The sequence below is a fragment of the Lagopus leucura genome, unplaced genomic scaffold, assembly GCF_019238085.1.
Source record: "Lagopus leucura isolate 7727_CA_CO unplaced genomic scaffold, USGS_WTPT01 Super-Scaffold_100056, whole genome shotgun sequence".
NCBI lineage: Eukaryota > Metazoa > Chordata > Aves > Galliformes > Phasianidae > Lagopus > Lagopus leucura.
Window position 1 is genome coordinate 1,263,323 of NW_024962302.1, and position 20,686 is coordinate 1,284,008.

The 20,686-nt window shown below is 50.2% G+C and overlaps 3 protein-coding genes across 8 annotated transcripts; all 3 read left to right on the plus strand.

Moving 5' to 3' along the window:
• The first annotated feature begins 4,702 nt into the window (after positions 1-4,702).
• On the plus strand, positions 4,703-8,891 carry GOLGA7 (golgin A7). 2 transcript variants are annotated; one of them, XM_042886281.1, is made up of 5 exons: positions 4,703-4,869; positions 5,335-5,487; positions 6,303-6,404; positions 6,870-6,933; positions 7,671-8,891. In XM_042886281.1, exons 1-4 carry the CDS (start codon positions 4,759-4,761, stop codon positions 6,915-6,917), a joined length of 414 nt encoding a protein of 137 aa, XP_042742215.1. In that variant the 5' UTR covers positions 4,703-4,758; the 3' UTR covers positions 6,918-6,933; positions 7,671-8,891. The 2 variants fall into 2 exon arrangements, with proteins under 2 accessions (XP_042742215.1, XP_042742214.1); XM_042886280.1 differs by having other exon boundaries at positions 4,704-4,869; positions 7,674-8,891.
• A 237-nt stretch (positions 8,892-9,128) lies between these two features.
• On the plus strand, positions 9,129-20,661 carry GINS4 (GINS complex subunit 4). 4 transcript variants are annotated; one of them, XM_042886253.1, is made up of 8 exons: positions 9,129-9,256; positions 9,464-9,550; positions 9,765-9,878; positions 10,285-10,382; positions 10,712-10,800; positions 11,057-11,147; positions 11,232-11,335; positions 20,575-20,661. In XM_042886253.1, the coding sequence occupies exons 1-7, from the start codon at positions 9,164-9,166 to the stop codon at positions 11,326-11,328; spliced, it is 669 nt and encodes a 222-aa protein (XP_042742187.1). In that variant the 5' UTR covers positions 9,129-9,163; the 3' UTR covers positions 11,329-11,335; positions 20,575-20,661. The 4 variants fall into 4 exon arrangements, with proteins under 4 accessions (XP_042742187.1, XP_042742190.1, XP_042742188.1 ...); XM_042886256.1 differs by lacking the exon at positions 20,575-20,661 and adding an exon at positions 17,533-17,618; XM_042886254.1 differs by lacking the exon at positions 20,575-20,661 and adding an exon at positions 17,523-17,609 and having other exon boundaries at positions 11,232-11,347.
• On the plus strand, positions 11,249-18,857 carry LOC122188164 (protein phosphatase 1 regulatory subunit 3C-B-like). Of its 2 annotated transcripts, none has more exons than XM_042886252.1 (2): positions 11,249-11,335; positions 17,533-18,857. In XM_042886252.1, exon 2 carries the CDS (start codon positions 17,566-17,568, stop codon positions 18,430-18,432), a length of 867 nt encoding a protein of 288 aa, XP_042742186.1. In that variant the 5' UTR covers positions 11,249-11,335; positions 17,533-17,565; the 3' UTR covers positions 18,433-18,857. The 2 variants fall into 2 exon arrangements, with proteins under 2 accessions (XP_042742186.1, XP_042742185.1); XM_042886251.1 differs by having other exon boundaries at positions 11,260-11,347; positions 17,523-18,857.
• Positions 20,662-20,686: the final 25 nt, after the last annotated feature.

Below are 20,686 nucleotides of genomic sequence, written 5' to 3' on the forward strand. Positions count from 1 at the left end.
CTCTCAATGGAGCGGCTGTGCTGTGATTCCACGCCGCATTTTACTTCTGCGGTGGGAGAGGAGCTTCCAAACTTCGGATCTGCAGGCAACGGAACTGGGGATGCGAAACGGCCCCGAATCATCCCGAACCTCGCAGTGCACGGACGGGGCGATGAACGCCGACATTCGCCGTCGGAGAAGTTCCCCGAAAAGCAGCACAACCTTTGTTTGGTCGTTAAAGCAGGAAGAAAAAAAAAAGAGGGAATCCGAGGAAATGCTTGAAGCGATTAGGTGATCTTAACTCCGGGGCGCTAAACAAATGCAAAGCGGTTCCCCCCCCCCCCCCCCCAAGCAACCCCCCCAGCCCCTCGTGCGGCTGCAGAATGTAATCTCATTTCTAAACACACAATTACAGAAAATAAAAAGAAAAGAATAATTAATTTCTGCTTCCTCATGCAAATCCTCTGACCAATCATTTAGGGATCAGGGGCAATTCAGCTTCTTGTGCAAATTCCAAGCTGAAAGCTTGGAGAGAAAAAAAAAAAAGCAAAGAAAAAAAAGCAAGTGAATGGATTTACTTTTCTAAGAACCAGAATTAACAAAGGTTCCATTTTCCACGGTTATGTGCCTGGCCAGACAGCCCTTGCTGACAAGCTCTCAAAAAACATGTGTTGGCCTGTTGAAAAGGCCCCAGTGTTGACTGACAGACAATCGAAGTGACAAATTGTTTCATTGTACTTGGCAGGGAGAGCGCGGCATTAGATAATTACAGCGAGGGGGGAAGCGGCAGGTCGCAGGTCAGAAGACACGTCTGACCCCGTTTTCTGAAAGCCCTGAATGGAGCCTCCTTCGGGAGAACTCCCTTCGCCCGGCGGTGATTAAGAGCTAACGAAGGCGGAGGGCAGCAGGGATCGCCCGTCCCGACGAGGGTCGGGTCTCAGATGGCAGCATCGCAACCGGGAGATGCGTTGCTGGCAGCGCGGATGCAAAGCGGCAGGAGAAAAAGCTGTTCTTTTTAACGCAGCAGCCTTCAAACTTCTCGCTTGCTCCATCAGTAGGTGCGTGGATCCTCATTCCAAAATAATACGAGGCAGATACCTCTGTTTTCGGGTATTCATCGTTCTCGTTTTTGGGGGCAGACGTGGATTATTTGGCTGGAAAGCACTGCAAAAGCGTTGCGTGGCTCCTGCTCAATGACAGACATTTCACTGCCTTGAAAACCCCTCCAAACTGCTCTCCAAAATGCCACTCTCCGAACTTAATTCAAACCATACAGGGAGCCCCGACGTAGAATCTTTCAGGCCTATAAAATGAAACAAATTGCCTTTGCGAGCATATCTCCCAATCTGAGCCATGCCTGTAAATTCATTTTGTCCTCTCGGATCCATACAGCATTAGGTGGCCTGAAAGGCTCCTTTGTTCCTGAGTCCTCCAGTCCCTTCCTGCAGCCCAGGTGCTGCTCTGTGTCACATGAGGATGGAGGAGGCCCCAATGGGTCCCAGCAGCCCCTCAGATGCACCCAGCAGCCCAACACCGAGCAAAGGGGAACAGCAGCAACGTTTGGTGTTTCTCACAGGAAGGATCTGTGCATCCAGCAGCCTGTGGATCACAGCTGGTTTGATTTACCACTAACAAACACAAGTCCTGTTCCTCCCTCTTGCTTTTTCTGTGTAACACTCAGTGCGGTACCCAGCAGCACAGGTTCAAATTGCCTCCCTGGGGCATAGGAACCTCCTCCTGCCCACGTGTGCTCAGTGTCCCGTGGGAACAGGGCAGCCTGGGACATGCCAGGGGTTGGCAAACAGCTCCTCCTGCATTGCTCCTCCTCACCCCAAGGTGCAGGCCATGGAAACGCCAAGGTCTTGAGCCTGGCAGACCCAGTTTCTGCCCCTTGATGAGACAATGCAATTTTCTTTAATATTTCGTGCACACTCGCTATGCAATTTTAACCTATGATTCAAAGATGGTGGATCAGAATAAGCTGTTAAAATTATGAAAAGCTCCTCGTGCTTATGCTTGGTGTCATAAAACACTAAAACAGTGAATGGATCTTTCAGAAAGAGACACATTACATGGTTACCATTTCCAGGTTCAGCACAGCAAACCCAGGAGGTTCCCTCTGGTCACAGCGTTTGCCAACTTTTTATTCCAAAAGCTCAGCAGCGGATATCTTTACGTGAAGATCCAGACACCCTGAAAATATATATCTTTTGTTTCTATAAACTCCAGTAAAATCGTAGTTGGATCAAAGTTTGCATTCAAAAGCACATTCTTCTAGAATATTTTATATGCGCATAAAACATCTGAGAAAATTTTAACATCACGATCTTAACTGTTTTCACATTGCAAGCAGCTAAAGGTTAAGGAAACGCACTCCATCTGGTGCAGCATTTTTAAGCAGATCATTTCTGAGAGCACTTCAGGCAGGCGAGGGCTGCAGGAATGGGGCTCAGCCCATGTCACACTTTGTCCCCACGCTGCTCCAACAGACCGGGCGCTTCCTGCAAGTAGGAGCAGGGGTTGTTTGTTCAAGCAAACCCATTAGGTGTTTATTAGTCTTCATTATGGAGTGCTAGAGGGTTAATTAGTTCAGGCTGTTCCTATGGGGGGAGGCACAGAGATCACAGCAGCTGATACCCGGGTTCCTGGGACACTCACCATTCAGACAGATTTCTGTTCTTATTTTTATTTATTTTATTTTTATCTCCTCCCTGAACAAATTAAGGGTGTCATTATCACATTTACAAACTGCTTAGCACAAAGAAGAGCCCTTCTCCCGGCCAGACGGGTGCCTCTTCCTCAGCTGCCACCCCTGGGCTTTGTGCTGGGGACAGTGACAGCGCTGTTTACTGGCTTTTATCATTGCAAAATTGTTAGTTTTGTTTGGAGCATGACATGGCGTCTGCTTATTATGCTCTGTTAAAACTAAACAAAATAAATCATTCTTGTATTTGTTTCCTCTGTGTTGATTTGTGGCGTGGTTGGCAGGGGACAACAAATGCTTCATAAATCTCTGCAAGGCATTGAACCCTACAGATCAGAGGCCATGCAGCACTCCTGCCCAGCACTTGGGGCTTTGGAGATTAGGAGCGATGGAGAATGCTCCTGACCACCAGCATGTTGCCTCAGCCCTTCCATTAAGGCCTGAGTTCATCTAGTTTCAGCTTCCAGTCGACCTCAGTATATACACATTTTGCCTGCTTTGATCAGAACTCTGCTCCCTTTGTAAATAATTCCATCCTGTGGGAGAGGGGCAGCACGGGGCCTCACAAGCCTCAGCCACCCATGCTACCCGACAGCTGCAAGCCTTTGTACCAAACTCCAAGCCAGGCACAACAGCTACAACCCACCTCTCCATGGAGGGCTGAAGTCACCTTGCATCAGCCAAGAGAAATCCAAATCCAAAACTGCTTTGCTAGAAAAGCAAGGCTGTGTTCTCCCTGCTTATGAGGCAGGGTCCATGCAGTTCCAGCTGTCACTGGTGTGCAGTGCTGGCATCCTGCTGTGCACAGGACATGGCAATGGGCAGTCCCAGTGTCCCGATGGACTCTGTTGCTCCCAGCTGAGGATTAAGGGTTAATGTTTCCTGCTGCTCCACACTGAATACATCCTGGTCATCTAAAGTTCTCTTGCAGAGAAAGGACAGCCCTGCACCACACTCTGATGTGATGTGAATGGAACAGACTGACGAGGCCAATGTGCAAAATGGAAAATTGCAAATGCTAATAAACATAGGATTGGAGGAAGGCTTGAAGCTCCTGGGGTGGCCCCAGCTTCCTCCAGCTGTGTCCTTTATGCAATCCGTGTGCATCCCTGCCCACAGCCCTCCCAAAGCCTCCTAGACAAAGGCAAAACCCAAACACAAAAATATATCTTTAAAATTATGTGGTGTAGGATGCAGACAGTAGCTCAAGGCTATTTACAGCATGGAGGAATGCATCAAGAAAGCTTGGCAACTCTTTGCTGTATTATATTTTAAAATAATGAATACAAGCATGGTGGAGGAATGCCACTGTCCTGCATGCAAAACGTGAACGTGTGTCCCATGGTGACACCCAGCACCCAACCAGGCCATGTCCTGCAGCTGGGGCACTGACCGTCTCTGAACCCTGATGCTGGAGCCTCATAATATGACCCACATCTGGAATTACAAATGCCCCCGCACAGATAATGTTTGAATTAACTTTGCCTTTCATTTTTTTTCCACGGCATTTTTAATTGGTAAAAAACAAAACAAAAAAACATTTATTACCGCAGAGTAAAATTCTACGACCGTTTTCATCCCGCCTCGCAGCCCGCAGCTCAGCGCACACGTGCGCATTCACGGGGCCGGGAGTGGGCGGGGCCAGGAGAGGGCGGGGCCCGGGATTGGACGGGGCCGCGAGTGGGCGGGGCCGGGTTGTGCCACGTGATTTCGAGGCAGGGGGAGCAGGGCCGTACCATGCCAGCGTATGTTAAGGGGTGTGTACCAGAGCGGCGCCATCCGTGCGGGGCGTTGGCAGAAGTCACGAGAGTAGTGCCTCAGTTGTGATTGGTGAAGGAATTTCAGCGCAGCCAATAGGAAGCGGGCAGCGAGTGCTCATGCGTGGGCTCGCCGCTATGTTTTGTGGTGGCGCGGGCGCATGCGCGCTGCCGCACTCTGGGCCCGATGAGGCTACAGCGCATGCGCACAACGTCGCTTCCGCCTTTTTCCCGGCCCGGAGCTCACCGTACGCCTTTGCGAGTAGCCTAAAGCGAGCGGCGGCGCCCGCGGGAGCGGAGCGAGGCGGCCGCGGTGCGATGAGGCCGCAGCAAGCGCCCGTGTCGGGCAAAGTGTTCATCCAGCGAGATTACAGCGGTGGGACCCGCTGCCAATTCCAGAGCAAGTTCCCAGCCGAGCTGGAGAACCGGGTAAAGCGGATAACCGCGCTTTATTCATGCTGCCCCGCCTTTGTGCTTTGTGTCGCTTTATGGAGTTTGTCTGAGCGGCCAGCGAGGAGTTACTGCTGATCTCTGGAGCTGCCTGGTTTGCTTTTTCGTGCCCTTTTTTTTAGTCTAGCTGCCCGTTGTGTATGAAGTAAGCTGCTTTTGTTGTTTTTCCTCTTGGTGGAATTGCAGTCAGTTGTTATTTAATTGCTTTGCGTTCAGGTTGTGTTGGCATTCGCAGATCTGGGCAGATTTTTGACAAGAAGTTTGAGGTCTGTAACTCACAGCATCCTCTGGACTTTGCTCTAAATGCACCGGCTGTTTAAAATGTCAGTAGGTGATATTTCTGTGAGGAAAGACAGAGAAAGTGGAAATAAGGCTGTTATTAGAAGATATTGATGAGTTCTGGAGTGTGAAGGGTGTGATGGCTAAATCTCATTTCTCTTTCAGATCGATAGGCAGCAGTTTGAAGAGACTGTCCGAACACTGAATAACCTTTATGCTGAAGCTGAGAAACTTGGGGGCCAGTCGTACCTTGAGGGGTGTCTGGCCTGTCTGACTGCCTATACTATCTTCTTGTGCATGGAAACACATTATGAAAAGGTAGGTTTGTTTCCTTTTCCTTTCTTAAAAGGATCTATATCCTCCAGACTTCAGGTGATTTATGTCCTGGTAGGTTTTCTGTGATTTGCACCATCACTGTATAAATTCCACATAGACTCTAGATCTTACTGCAGGGTGACTTAACAGAGGAGAACCACGAAGATAAGGGGGCTGCAGCACCTCCACTACGAAGACAGGCTGAGGGTGCTGGGCTTGTTCAGCATGTAGAAAAGAAGGCTGTGGGGTGACCTCAGTGCAGCCTGCAGTGCCTGAAGGGAGCCTGCAGACAGGAGGGGAGTAAACTCTTGGAAAGGGGAGATGACAGCAGGACAAGGGGAAACGGTTTGAATGGAGGGAGGGCAGCTGGAGGTTGGATGTCAGGGAAAAGTTCTTTGCTGTGAGAGCAGTGAGGGGCTGAACAGCTGCCCAGAGAGGCTGTGATGCCCCGTCCATCCCTGGAGGTGTTGGAGGCCAGGTTGGATGGAGCCCTGGGCAGCCTGGGCTGGTGTGAAATGTGGAGGTTGGTGGCCCTGCGTGCGGCAGGGGGTTGGAGCTCCGTGATCCTTGAGGTCTCTTCCAACTCTGGCCATTCTGTGATTCTGATGCTGTGGCAAGTCTGTCTGATATATGAGCAGTGTAACATTTTCTGTATATTGAGGAATAATGCAATTTCTGTCTCTAGTGGGTACTTGTGCTCTCATGCTGCATTCTCCTAATGTTGTTATATTTGTGGTATTGCTTATCTATGGCTCTAAGATAGGGAAACCTAATTAAGAAACCTGATTTAATAAACTTCTGTTCTGTTCTGCTATCAGGTTCTAAAGAAAATTGCCAAGTTCATTCAGGAACAGAATGAGAAGATCTATGCTCCTCAGGGCCTCCTTCTGACCGACCCCATTGAAAGAGGACTAAGAGTTGTATCCTTGAGTGGTTTCTAAGATTATTTCCTAATTTGTCAGTCTACAATATGCAACCTGTGTCTCTGTTAACATGGCATCCTCTGGTCATGCTTGGTCTGTGATACTGCGGAATACATGATCGGTTTGGTCACTCTCAGCTATGAGTTGTTCTTTAATCAGATATTTATACTTCTGTCTGTTGTGTAGCTTTTCCTGAGATCTCGGAGAAGATGGCAAGGTTCACAAGCTCTTTGTGTGCAGAATTTTGTGTTCTTGTTGTTGGGACAGTCCTGAGCTGCATAGGTGACTGGTCTCATCTGACAAGGCAGATGTGCTGTTCTGTTTGCTTTGTAGCTCTGAAATTAATCTTGGAAGAAACAGCTATGAAGCAGGAAGATCAAACGTTCTGATATCCTAATGATTTTTCACTTGTGTTTTTGTAAACTTCTTATAGTATATTTCCCTAACAGCCTTTCTGCACAGATTGAAATTACCATTTATGAAGACAGAGGCATGAGCAGTGGAAGATAAAACTGTGGAGTCTCAGGTACGTATCAACGTCACAGTAGATGCCAACCTCAGCTTTCCTTTTTGTGCTCAGACTGGTAGACTTTCTCCAGCTGAAACACAATATTTATCCAACTTCTGTGTGTAATCAGTGGCTTTCTACTGAAGTCTTGGGTGGTGTAGGTTTTCTGAATGTGTAGCCATATAGGTGATTAATTTTATGCTACCGAACGTGAAGCCACTTCAAAGAACAGCAGATTTAACTTTAAACAGTCAAGATTTGAGTTTGGTAAAATATGCATAAACTTAACTTGCACTGTGTTAAGCCCAAAATGGCTTTCTGTATTTAAAGGATCTTTTGATTTTTTTTTTTTTTTTTTTTTTTTTTCTATTTCCACAAAGTTTTTCTGGCACAAGTTTCTGAACAGACAAATATAAGACTTTGCTCTTCAATCTCGACTTTAAAACAAAGCACTATTTAAATGCTTATTTTGGTTTTCTAAACAAATTTCAGATTGATAATGTAAGAGATGAAGAAATGCTTAAGAAAATCATTGGTGGCACTGTGCTAGCAACTGTTCTTCCTGTACTGCTGTGAAAGATGCAGCTTTTCTTTTTGAATGTTTTTAGAGGTATCTTGTGGCAAGCAAGTTTTAAAAGGTTTTGTGTTTCAAGCATCTATGAAATCAAGGCTATAACCCATGTTAAGAATCCCTGAGTAATTCTATGATTCTGTTTTACCTGGAAATCAATTCTGACATGTAACTTCTTTTCTAGCAGACAGCTCAACAGTGGACTTGATGTATCAGTTCCCCTACCTCCTACTTTAGAGCATCATTCCTCTTTCTGCTGCCAGATCCACAGTGCCATTTTCTACAGGGACTGACTTCCTAAAACTACTCCACGTGGTGTGACCCAGCTGGTCAGCATACATTTTGTGGCAAATTATTGAGCAGTGAGATCTCTCTTAAGTTTCTCAAGAAAAACCAGAAGTGGTGAAGCTGTGTACTCCTCTGACAGAACCGCTTTGGCCCGACAGAAGTCTAGTCATGTAAATGTGGTGCAGTTCCTCCCTACTTCTTAAACCTTTCCGTACGTCGATTGGGCTTTGGAAACCTACAAGGTGGAATGGAATTTTCCAGAAGAAAGGCTTTCCCTCAGGTTCAGTATTTCAGTGAGGGGATACGTGGTGCCTCTTCCTGGTGAGAAGTGACTCAAGGCAACGAGCATTTTAAAGCATTGTGTGCTGATTCTTGTGGAAAACTAGAAGGCAAAGAGTTTCTTGTTTTAATGTTTTGGTTGTTCCTAGAAGAGAGGGAGGAATAGCTGGACTTTATTCTGAGTGTTTTTTCTACTGCTGTGTATGTGCTGTTATTGTGTCTGTCAGTGCTGATCAGAAGAGGGAGTCTATTCATGGATAAAACAGGAAGTACAATAAAATGGATGCCGAACCAATAAACGTAACTCTTTCCCTACTCTGATTAATATGTGAAGTGTAAAACTGTTTCTTTATGAATTTATTATAACTTAGAGGAAAACGCTGATTCGACAAACTTAGCTGTTGTGTGAGATGGTTTCTTAACTCTTGTCTGCTGGCACACTATTGAGAAGTAGAGCTGTGCATTATTTTGTATGTTTGTGCATTAACATTCCTCAGCAATACCTAAAAGCACGGTTCCTTAAGGAAAGGATGTTTGGATTTCAGTTCTGAGTGCCATTATCCAATTGTGGAAGGATTTCGAGAACTTAGAAACTGAGAAATTGTACAGAAGTGATGTTTTTGGCTTTTGGTGGTGCTGTAGGTGCTACCGCGTCTGAAATTCCAGGCTTGTTCCTCAGCCACTGGGTTCTGTTTGTTTGTTTGTTTTCTTTTTTGAGATTGAATATTCTCACTGTATAAAACTTGTTTTTTCTAAACTGTAACAGTGGTTGCCTTTCATGTCTGTTGCAATACTGGCAGAAGTACTAATGGATCAGTAAATCTTTTCTTAAACTGTGTCTGTGTCATGTTCAGTAGCGCTGTTTTTGAAACGCCCTCTCTTCCTAGCGCGAGACTGGGTAAAAGCCCGTTCATAAGGCCGAGCGGAGCTGCACCGCAGTACACCCGCGGCCGCCATTTTCTTGCTCTTCGCGCCGGCGCAGTGGGAAACATCCGGGTCACACGGCGCGCCGGCACAGTGAGGAACATCCGGGTCACGCTGAGCGCCTGTGGAGAGAAGAACATCCGGGGTCACGCGGTGCGCCTGCGCATTGCAGCTGCGGTTGTTGGGATGGCGGCAGCGGGCGGTGAGGAGCCGGACTCGGATGATGGTAGCGAGGAGCTGGTGCTCACCCCTCTACAGCTCATCCGCAGCCTGGAGCAGGTAGTGCGGTCCAGGGATGAGCATCGAGGCTTCCTGGAGGCCTTTTAGACGATCGGCAGCTGGGGCTGTCCGTGGAAGGCGCGGGGAGGCTGATGGCGAGGCCTGTGGGCCTGCTGGATGGAAAGGGGCGACTCAGGGCCGGGGTCCCGGCTCCCGCTGCACGATAAGAGCTCTCTTCACCTTTGCTCACAGCGTTCCTTCTCCTAGGCCTGGCTGAACGAGAAATTTGCCCCCGAGCTGCTGGAGTGCAAGCCTGAGATCATTGAGTGCGTGGTGGAGCAGCTGGACCACATGGTGCGTGCTGCGGGGCGGGGAGAGATGGGGGATGTTCTTCTGAGCCTGTGCAGTGCTCGTTCCTGAGGAGAGCACTGGGAAACGCCGTCAGTTTTTATTTTCCTTGTGTGTCAAATGGTTGTCTTTCTCTCTCTCTTTTTTTTTTTTTTTTTTTTTTTTTGTTGTTGTTGTTTGGTGTTTCAGTCTTTTCAGTTTCCTTTGCCTTTCTTTGCAGGAGGCAAACCTAAAACGGGCAAAGAAGGGAGACTTGAAGGTCAGCATCCACCGCATGGAGATTGAAAGGATCCGTTATGTGCTCAGTAGTTACTTGAGATGTAGACTTATGAAGGTAATGCTGCACGGAGCATAGAAAAGGTTTATTTCAGGAGTGATTCCTAGCCTGTTTTAATGATCTCTTCCCAAAGTATTTCAATCCATAGGCACACTTTTCTGTTGTGGAGACTCACAGTATTGCTGTGATGTTCCGTTATAATGGCATGTTTTTTTTTAATCTAAGCCAAGGTATGTGATCCTCCTGGGTCCTGTCACATACACATATATCTGTGCAGCTTTAAGACCCCAGCTGACTATAGTGTTGCCAAGTCAGCAGCAGGTATTTGAGCAGGCCTGAGTTTACTGTATACTGTTCAGGGAAAGATCGCTTGTCAGGGAAGTCTGGTGGATTTTAGGCACTGAACTATGGGAAAGTTGGGATTTAATCTTTTCTTTCTTTTTTTCTTTTCTTCCAATGACAGATAGAGAAGTTTTTCCCACATGTGCTGGAGAAGGAGAAATCTCGAGCCAAAGGAGAGCCTTCCATTCTATCACCAGAGGAGTTTGCCTTTGCTAAGGAGTAAGTGGGCTTTCAGTCCATCTCCCTCCCTTTGCATGGGGTACAGAACTTGCCCTTTTGTTATACTGAGCAGTTCTTAAGCCTTAGACAAGTCTGCAGTAAGATTCAGGTGTTTAGCTTTCATTATGGACAAGGAAAGAAATAGTTTTCTGAGTCTGTAGCATACTTAGCATCTGAGCCAGTTCTGTCAGTGGGTTGCTTGTAACTGAATGACCAGGAGGTGTCACCTTTGGCACTTTTGAGCAAATACTCTCCAGGCAAATTTGCAGTTGACTTAATTAGTGGATGCTCCAATGTTGTGGGGTTTTGTTATTTTTTTTTTTCTTCAGGTACATGGCAAACACTGAGACTTATCTGAAAAATGTAGCCCTAAAGCACATGCCACCCAACCTGCAGAAAGTAGCCCTCCTAAAATCGGGTGAGTACAGGCAGACTACAAGCACTCAGGAAAATTACTGCAAATGAGGTGTGGAGAAAGCTCTGTGCTCATGCTTGCCACCTCCATCTGCTTTTTTTTCTTAAGCTGGGTCAATGCAAACTACTGCTTAACAGAAATGTCTGGCATTCCCTTTGTTGGCAATGCATTTGCTGCCCCTAATACTACTTCACTGAGCATTCTGCAGAGAAACAAGAGTGAGTGTTGAGTCTGTGCTCTGAATCTGTTGTATCTGCAGTCCCGAAACCCAATCTGGACTCTTTCGTGTTCTTGAGAGTGCTGAAGAGGCAGGAGAACATCCTGGTTGAGCCAGAGACTGATGAGCAGAGGTAGGTGGTCCTTCCACACCCGAAGCATATGAACAAGACTTGTTTCACAAAAGCAGCTTAACACCTTGCACCTGCCTCTTTCAGAGAGTACACCATCGATCTGGAGGAGGGCTCACAGCATCTGATCCGCTACAAGACCATTGCCCCTCTGGTGGCCTCAGGAGCAGTGCAGCTCATCTGAGCGAGTGGTGAGCGCTGAGGTGGGGTCGTGCTGCCTCCTGGTCATGGCCCAGGCCCAGGTGGTGGTGATGGGGGGCAGAGCAGGGCTGGGCTGGGTGCCCCACAGGCTTGGAGAGGGATGGCTGAGGGTAGCGGCAGGGCTGGAAGGTTTATCTTTGAAAGCATTCAAAGCATTTTGCGTCCAAGCCTGGGGCCCCCAGTACAGGAAGGATGTGGAGATCTTGGTGTGGGTCCAGAGGACGGTCACTGAGATGGTCAGAGGGCTGGAGCAGCTCTCCTATGAGAAAAGGTTGAGGGAACTGGGGTTGTTTAGCTTGGAGAAGAGAAGGCTCCAGGGAGACCTCACTGTGGCCTTCCAGTATGTGAGGGGAGCATATAAACAGGAAGGGAAATGGCTGTTTACAAGGGCGGATTGTGGTAACGCAAGGGAGAATGGTTTTAAACTGAGACAAGGGAGGTTTAGGTTGGATGTTGGAGGAAGTTTTTCACACAGAGGGTGGTGAGGCACTGGAACAGGTTGCCCAAGTGTTGTGAATGCCCCATCGCTGGAGGCATTCGAGGCCAGGCTGGATGTGGCTCTGGGCAGCCTGGGCTGCTGGTTGGTGACCTGCACACAGCAGGGAGTTGAAACTCAATGATCATCGTGGTCCTTTTCAACCCAAAGCATTCTGTGATTCAAGTAAACGAGCAAGGCATCTTCCCCTCTGTGTTTCCCAGGGGTTTATTGCCCCCCATATAATCAAGATCTCGATTGCTCGTGACACACTTAGAATACAGGCAGGCTCCTTTCTCCCAGCTTTGCTGAGTGAGGGCAGTCACAGCACTCACAGGGCTTTGGCAGAGCCCTGCCATGGTCCTTTTGGAGTCCCAGGGGGTGGATGAGCATAGACAACATTTCTTGAGATCTCAGACTGGTTTGACAGCAGATGTGTACAGAGCACTTATATCTTCAGAGACGAATAATGCCTTTGTAAATGCAAGGATACACTTTTTTAAACCTTACATATGTGTGTTCATTCTTGCCCCAGTTTAGCGTTGTTTGTTAAATTAGGCTATCAGGTGAAAATTGGCTGATGGAACGGTGTGGTTAACTTGTGTAAACTCCACCTTTCCCCATCAGCTTTGATCTCATCACAGCCTGTACAACCTTGGATGTTGTGCAAGTGCCCAATTGCTCTGAGGTGAACTGGAGGGATTCTTCTGCACCACCTTTGCCACATGATCCATTGAGCAAAGAACACACATGAAGGTATTTGCTGGCAGAGCAGATCTTGATTATCATGCGAGGAGCAGGAAGGATTAGGAGCAAATTAAGGATGGAAACTGCAACTCGGAGCAAAGAGAATGTTGTGAGCAAGCAGGGGAGAGCCCTAGGCTCATGTGAGAGATGCTTATTAATAACAGCTTGTTACCAGCAGTAAGAAGGCAAGTTGGAGAGTTTACCAAGTTTTTTATCTTCTGTCTTTCTCAAAGTATTGCCTGGAAGATGGCCATGAGCTTAGGTATTCGATTTGTCTGCTTTGAAGGATAGTTATGCAGGCCAAGCAGCAGGTCTGTCCTTTAGAACATCTCAAGGCAGAATTTACCTTGCAGATGGAATCAACTTTGTTCTTGCCATGAACAAAGCAGCTTCTGTCCCAGTGTGGACACAGTTGTCCACAATGCCTTCTAACTTGTCTAGAGAGAAGTTACACTGATTTTATTTCTTCCTGGTGTTCTGGCAATGGTAGCACTGTTCTCATAAAACATCTACCTTTGCTATTTCAAGTATCACAGATTTGCCTGCACTGTAGGCCTGGATTTGGAATTGCTTCCAGGCCTTTGTGCTGATAGTGGCTTTTCTTGCATGGTCCAAAGAATGAGTGCCTGCAGGAGCCCTGGGCATCCATGTTTTCTCTGATCAGGCTGTGACTCATTGCAGTTGTGATGGAAGCTTTGGAAATGTCAAGCAGCATTTGACATTTCTTCACCAAGCAACTGATTCACATTTAGTAGGTCTTGATAATGCCCACATGCAATTTGTATTTCATTCCACTGTTTTGTTACACGCACAAGCTTTGCATAAAACCAATATCAGAGCAGATTCTGCACTGAAGATTTAAATGCTGTCATTTCACCTTTTGAAATTCCTGGATGTTGATCAACTCCTGCAAGGGGAATAAAAGGCTTTCCTGCTTTTCTGGCCTTTTCTGACCCCCTTCTTTGGGCTGACAGGCTTCAGGGAGATTACAACACGGTTACAGCTAATCCTCAGGTTTGAAGCTGCCTTTGTCAGTGAACTCCAGGGCAAACAGGGTCTGCATGATCAGCAGCTGAGGACTAGAAGAGCTCTGAGGAATTCTGTAAGCTTGTGCTTTCATGCTGCTTGGAATGGTAACGGAGCACAAGTTTGGCAGGGCTTTCCTAGAGCAGTCTTTTGCTGCAGAGTGAGAACAGAAATCGTCTTGATTTTTGCCTTGCCTCCTGTGCTTTGTGTGCTATTCACATTACTTCTTGTAAGACCAGCATGCTGCCCTTGATTTCTGCAGCAGAGCATTCAGCCCCGGGTGCAGGGAAACTTGGATCAACAGCAGCAAGTGCAAAGTGACAGGGCAGAGGGCATATTCTGGAAAGCTTCAGTGTGTGGTTGGTAGGATGCCTTGTTTAAGAATTGTGGTGACCAATTTCACTAAAATGGAGTAACTGTAATGATGGGCTCAGGATAAAGCAGCTTTCTGCTGCGTGTGCTCTGAAGATCCTCTTTCCAGAGAATGTGGGGTTCTGCTGCATTCCCTGCTTGTAGTTTTGAGGGTGGAAACTGCCCAGTTGCTTTGTGCTGAAACAAATGCTGGGGTAAGGGAGACAAGCTGTCCCTTCATGTTGATTACATTGGGCAAAACCTCCTTTTGCCCTGCATTTCCTGATTCCCTGCTGGTACAGCCTGGTACCTGTCAGGTGTGTGGACAGGCAGGCTCACTTTCCTTCAGGACAGGGCCTTCCTTGCACCATACTCTGTGGGGAACAGGCTGGTGCTGCTCTGATGCTCCCCTTTCACTGCCAGGTAGGCAGGGTGTGACGCAGTGCATTTTGCAGTGCAAGTGGCTTTGCATGTGTGGTTTATAGTGTTCCTAATGAATCCATTTAGATAAAGTGGATTCTTTTTTAAGTATAGACGTTAAGAGGAAGTTGTGTTTAATCCTTAGGAATCAGTAGCACACACCTCTGCCCGGCCCTGAAGAAAGGGCTTTGGATTGTACCCTGTTCATGCCTGCAGCTCAGGCAGCTTCTCAGAGGTGACAAAGCTCTCAGTCAAAGTCATTCTTAATCTGCTGCTGCAAAAACATGCTCTAGAAGAGCTGCTTGGAGAATGTCTGCAAGACTTTCTCCTTAGCCCTATTTAGTTTAGCTGAACAGTTGTCCAGGCAGCTTGTACTTGCCCTGCTACTGCACCTCACGTGGCTGCTGCAGTGTGACCATCAGGCCCCCATGCCCTGTTCCAGAAGCCAAATCTTCACCAGAGCTGATTTTTCCTAGAATACCTTGAGCACAGCTCCTCTCTGGAGTCTTGGAGCCAGCAAAATTACTGCAGGCTGTGCAGGATTTTTCAGAGTGGCTGTTAGGCTGCAATCGGTCAGGCTAAGAGTGAGATTCAGTTTCAGCCTATCTGAAAATGCTTTTTGTGTCCTTCCATGACTGAATACCTGAGATACCTATGGGACTGGATAACGTTTCACTGCTGACACAGTGCTTCTGTTGCCTCATCTGCATTGGAGGAAGGGGAAACATCTGCAACTCTGTCAAGGAAGAGATGCTTTTGGCTTGTATTGTCAGATGGAGGGGAAGACTCATTCATCCACCTTAGTCTGTGCCTGTGATGAGAGTGGGAGCAGCCTCTCTAGGGGCTGCAGTAGAGATTGGACTGGAATGTCCAATCCAATGCCTGTTCTCTGTGCCTTCCAAGGTGTTGATAACTTGGGTTTGCTGTGCAGTGAGCTCTAAATGCAAAGTGGATGGATGGTGAAAGAGGTCACAGGGAAGGCACTGGTTGTGAGTTGTGATTTCACAGTTGAAGCCAGATCTGCTCTCCTGAGGGCAGGAGAAATGTGGAGTAAGTACTTAAATTAGTAGGAACCCTCTTCCATATCACTGTTGACTCCCTCAAGTCACTGAAGGGGAATGCATGCTGTCAGCCTGAGAGAATATGAGGAAGGAATGGTTCTCAGAAAGCAACAGGTGAGAACTAACAAATTGCCTGCACTATATGTGACCACACATGCAAACCTGTGCAGTTCCTGCTGTGCAATCCATCACAGCAGTGCGTGGAGACCCAAGCATATTTTCATGTGGGCTTTCTCTTTCACTACCCTGGGTCACCCTGCTGTGCTGCTGTGTGACAGTCTTTCCCAGAACTGAGAAATATCTGGCTTAAAGCTGATGCGAGGAACCAGTTGGGAATTCTGCTGGAAAGGTTTTGAGTAGTCGAAGGTCCAGAAGCAGACAGGTTATGAAAACCTGAGGAATAGCCTTTAGTTCTGTAAAAAAAAAAAAAAAAAAAAAGCCAAAAAAAGTCAATTTGCTGCCATGCCTCTGGGAGATGTTGTTTGGGTTTGGAATTTGGGCAGGTGCAGCCACAGTTAGCTGTTGCAGGGGGTGAATACAATGTGGCTTGTCCTCCACCACCCCTTCCTGCAGGCCCTGCCATACAAGTGTATCTGGATCCTGGTTACCCCCAGTGTGTTCTGTTGTGCTCCTCCCCATGCAGGAGTGTCTGACCAGCAGTGACCTGAGTGCCACACATCCTTGTAGGGGAGAGTACAGCTTTGGCTCTCTGTTTTGTTTTTTTTTTTTCCTGATGTATTTTATGGACTGAGGTCAGGGCTGAACTCTAGGCTTCTCCCAGCCACACGCACGACTCATGTTTGCTTCCACCCCTTCAATGCAAGATGCTGCTTCTCACTCTGTGCTGAAGCAGTGGCAATGGAAAGCTGTGTATAAATACTGATAGATGGGTTGTGTCATGAGCTGATCAAGATCTGTGCTGTCAGCAGGAAAAATCAGGTCTGCTTAACCTAAATGGCTAGACAGCTCTGGAGAGATTAGCAGGTAGTACAGGGCAGGGGTGATCTGACTTAGGTGACAGTCTTTTCTATCAAGGAGTCACATGTGAGCTAAACAGTGAAGGTGATTTTGAATGTGAGTGTCAGGGACATCACAGCACCCTGTTTGTCAGTGCAGAGGGGTAAGAAGCTTCTAAATTGGGTTTTGATACGAAGCACCTATGAAGACAGGCTAAGGGAGCTGGGCTTGAGTAAAGAAGGCTGTGGGGTGACCTCATGGCAGCCTGCAGGACCTAAAGGGAGCCTGCAGACAGGAGGGGAATCAACTCTTGGAAAGGGGAGATGACAGCAGGACAAGGGGAAATGGTTTGAAGTTGAGGGAGGGGAGATTGAGCTTGGATGTCAGAGGGAAGTTGTGTGCTGTGAGAGCGGTGAGGGGCTGAACAGCTGCCCAGAGAGGCTGTGATGCCCCATCCATCCCTGGAGGTGTTCAAGGCCGGGTTGGATGGGGCCCTGGGCAGCCTGGGCTGGTATTGAATGTGGAGGTTGGTGGCCCTGCGTGCGGCAGGGGGTTGGAGCTTCGTGATCCTTGAGCTCCCTTCCAACCCTGGCCGTTCTGTGATACAGAGTGAGTCCGGAGTCTGGGATTTTCTGTGCTTTTAGACACCGTGGAAATGGTTGTTTCAGAGTAAGCGCTTGAAGAAAGAAGCATGAAAAAACGCATGAAAACAGTTCAAACCTCTCAACGCTAAAGAGGAGCGAACTTTTCTTCCTGTAGCTTCTCGTGGCTGGGGGACGCGGTCCGGCTGCGGGGCTCCCAGCGTGCGGAGCCGCCACGGGCGGGCGGTGGCGCCGCTGTGCCGGGGGAGCTGGGGGGGGAGGGGCGGAGAGGCAGCCCAGACTCTCATTGGCCGATCCGAAGCGCGTTCCCGACGCCTATTGGCTGCCGCGACAGCCGTGGGGTGTCCCGGCCGTGGGCGCTTCCACGGCTCCATTGATCGCGCGGCGCCGCCGGTGGAGGGAGCGGACGGGACGCGATGAACTGCGGCGAGTGAGCGCGGGTGGAGCGGGCGGAGGGAAGGGTGCGGGCTGGGAACGGGGCTGCGGCCCCAGCTGTCCGGCAGCCAGGGCTCATTGCCTGACTCCTCTTCACCTCTAGGCTTTTCCAGGTCTATAGCACGCGAGCTGTCACTCCCCCAGCTATGCCTGTGGACCTGGCCATGCGGCTCTGCCTGAGCCGTTCACCCCCTATTCGCAAGCTACTGAATTCTTATGAGGAGCTCCGGGGCAGCCGGGGACGCAAACCGCTCCGCTCCTGTCTGAACCTGAAACAGAGCGCAGATCATGAGCCTGAGTGGAGGGAGAACACCAAGAGCTCCAAAAGTCAGAAGAAGAAGAGGGTGGTATTTGCTGACATGAAGGGGCTCTCATTGACAGCTGTCCGATTCTTCTCAAAGATCGAGGAGGACCTCTGTGATTTGCAGCATGCCCTGTCAGACCTCACCTGCTTCCGGCCCAGGTTTCGGGACTCGCACTCAGAAGCAGGCAGGTATGTGCTGGACTTCCCACAACCCTCTGCAGACTATGCAACCTTCCGCAGCCGCCTGCTCAGCAACCTGGTCTGCCTGGAGAGCTGCCTGATCCAGGACCATGCCCTGTCTGGGACAGTGAAGGTCAGAAACATTGAGTACGAGAAGAAAGTCATCATCCGCATCACCTTTGACGGCTGGAAGAGCTTCCGAGACATCTCCTGCCAGTACATGCATAGCACGTATGGCTCAGCAGACATGGACACCTTCTCCTTTGAGCTCTCCCTTCCCAAGCCCTCTAGCTCCTGCAAGGCCACAGAGTTCTGCATCTCCTTCCGCTGTGGGCAGAAGACCCACTGGGACAATAACCACGGGAAGAACTACAGGATCTACCACTTGGGTGTCATACGCTCACCCTCCCATGCTGTGAAGAGTGCCAAGGGGGCCCGGGAGCACCTTGGCACCTCCCGGGCTGCTGCCCTCGTCCTTTCTCACCTGCAGAGCTGGCGCCATTCAGAGCCCCAAGCCCCGTACTGGTAGGGAGGTGCTTTGGAGGGGGCTGTAGGTCCCTTATGTCCCTGCTTTGGTACAAGGGCCCTGGGGGAGAATGGGGACAACAGCATCAAGTGCTGCTCCCAGCTCTGTTAGCTTCTCCACGAGCCTGCCTGGCTACGGTACAAGCAGCTGCTGGGCTTCAAAGCTGGGCCCCTCTCCATCTTCAGCTGGGAGCCGTTTCGGTGAAATTCCTGCCGGTCCATCCTCCAGGCAGCGCTAGCACGAGAGAACAGGAGTGACAGCGGCGTGAAGCCGGCCGACCCCGCATGTGCTCCGCTGCGAGCCTGTGGCGCGATCAGCGAGACAAGTGCCTTCGTGCAGGCGGAGGGAGCGGCTCGGGGCCGTTCCGGCGGAGCGGAGGCGGATGCTGCGGGCGGGACGAGGGCGTGACGAGGCCGCTCGGTGCGCCTCGCTCCGGCCGCGCTGTTACGGGAGGCAATAAAGTGACGGGACAGTGCGAGTTCGCCTCTCATTTCGGCGGCGTGCTGCGCCCCCTGCCGACAGGGAGGTTTGCGGCGGTGCTGCGTGCGCGGCCCCGCGAGAAGCGTGATGACGTCAGCGCACGCGGGGCGGAGGCGCGGCGCGCACGGTGCGTGGCGGGGGCGGAGCCGGGCCCGGCGGCAGTGGAGGCAGGTGAGTGCGCGAGCAGCCCGGCCCGGCGCTCCTCCTCCTCCTCCCCCGCCGTCCCGCTCCGGTCCCGACCGCGATCTCCGTCCCGCTGCGATCGGCGGAGGAAGCGGAGAGACGGGGCCGGGCCCGAGCCGCCCGCGGACCGTTAACCGGCTTCCGCGTTACGAAGCGCGGCCTCCTCCGTGCCGCGGGCCGCGCCGTACCGCTCCGCTCGCGGTGGGAGCACCCCGCCCCTCCGCACCGGCAGCCGCTGCCAGCGCGCACGAAGGTCGCCGCCGGTCCCGGCCCTGCCCGGATTCGCCGCGCCCGTGGGCGGTGTCCCGTAGGCCGTAACAAAGCGCTCCCGGCCTCGGCTGACCGCGTTGGGTGGAAGGGCGCGGCTTCGGACCCCGAGCGCGGGGCTCCACGAGAGATCGGGGGCTGCCGGACCGTGGCTGCTGCTGTCGGGTTGAATCGGGCACCGCACGTGGCCGCTGGCTCGTAGGGCCGGGGCACGGCGGGGACGCGGAGCTGAAACGTGGAACTGAACGGCTGGCGGGGCCGAGAGCTGCCGGGTTCGGGCCGACAGTGAGAGCTGTGGCCGAAGGACGTTCACGTTTGTGGCTGCAGAACTGCTGCTGACAGGGAATAGTTTGTGAAGGTTTGTAGAGGTGCAGTTTGTGTTCTTCTGAAGCAGTAACGCTGCAGTGCCAGCAGCTGCAACACTACGTACAGGGGAGCAGAATGGTATTCCCACCTTCATCCTCTGAGTTCAAGCACTGTTCCATCCCACCCTTAGGCTGACACCGTGCCCTCTGGCAGCAGGCAGAGATAATATCTGGAGGGAGTTCTCCCCTCAGCAGTCGCTCCAAGTGCTGGCCTCACGCAGACCTGTTCTGCCAGGTCATCCCCTGCCAGGGCTGCAGTGCTGTGTTGACCTTTGACTGTTCCCCGTGTCCCGGTGAGTTCCACCGTGGCTAATCATCAGCAGTAATTCTCCCCTTGGGCTAACTTCCTGTCATGCATTGTTTGTAAAGCTGCCCTGTGTAAGCAGTAGGTGAGCCACACCCCAGGAACCTGTGTACAGGGGTAGAGGAAGTGATTCCTTCCCAGGAATCCAGCACACTGCTGGCTCCCTGAGCTTGGATTCCTCTGAAATGAGAGGGGTGCTGAGGGCTCTGTCATTCAGAAGGGTTTTCTGCTACTTCATTGGCTCTTTTCCTGTACTTGGGACCTGTTTAGATACACTCAACATCCTGTGCTCTGGAGTGGCTCTGGTCGGGGCCACTCAGTACAAGGTTTGTCTGGGAGGAAGGCACAGGATGTGTGTCTGATGGTGTGAAATGGAAGCTGGAGTACCAGTCTGAGTCTGAAGTGTCTCAGGAGCTGCTTGGAGTGATGTGTCCTCAGCCTGATCAATGCCCTCATGCTTTCAGCACCCACTGTCCTTGGCCTCCTGCCATTGACGTCTCTGAGTTGCGTGACTTGCCTGACTTCAGTTTCTCTTTCCTCCTCTAGTGCTGGTGACATGTGAGTGCCTGGTCTACCAAGAAGCCAACGCACTGTTTGGAGAGCTTTCCAGGGACACGGGTTTCATTTGAGTCAGTTACAACCCTTCAACGTGAGTGGA

Bases quoted from the DNA above. Each gene is read 5' to 3' on its own strand.
- GOLGA7 (XM_042886281.1), top strand. From the start codon at position 4,759: ATGAGGCCGCAGCAAGCGCCCGTGTCGGGCAAAGTGTTCATCCAGCGA. The intron at 4,870-5,334 runs GTAAAGCGGATA...TTTCTCTTTCAG, and splicing joins CAGCCGAGCTGGAGAACCGG to ATCGATAGGCAGCAGTTTGA. The intron at 5,488-6,302 runs GTAGGTTTGTTT...TTCTGCTATCAG, and splicing joins TGGAAACACATTATGAAAAG to GTTCTAAAGAAAATTGCCAA.
- GINS4 (XM_042886253.1), top strand. From the start codon at position 9,164: ATGGCGGCAGCGGGCGGTGAGGAGCCGGACTCGGATGATGGTAGCGAG. The intron at 9,257-9,463 runs GTAGTGCGGTCC...TCCTTCTCCTAG, and splicing joins TCATCCGCAGCCTGGAGCAG to GCCTGGCTGAACGAGAAATT. The intron at 10,383-10,711 runs GTAAGTGGGCTT...TTTTTTCTTCAG, and splicing joins GAGTTTGCCTTTGCTAAGGA to GTACATGGCAAACACTGAGA.
- LOC122188164 (XM_042886252.1), top strand. From the start codon at position 17,566: ATGCCTGTGGACCTGGCCATGCGGCTCTGCCTGAGCCGTTCACCCCCT.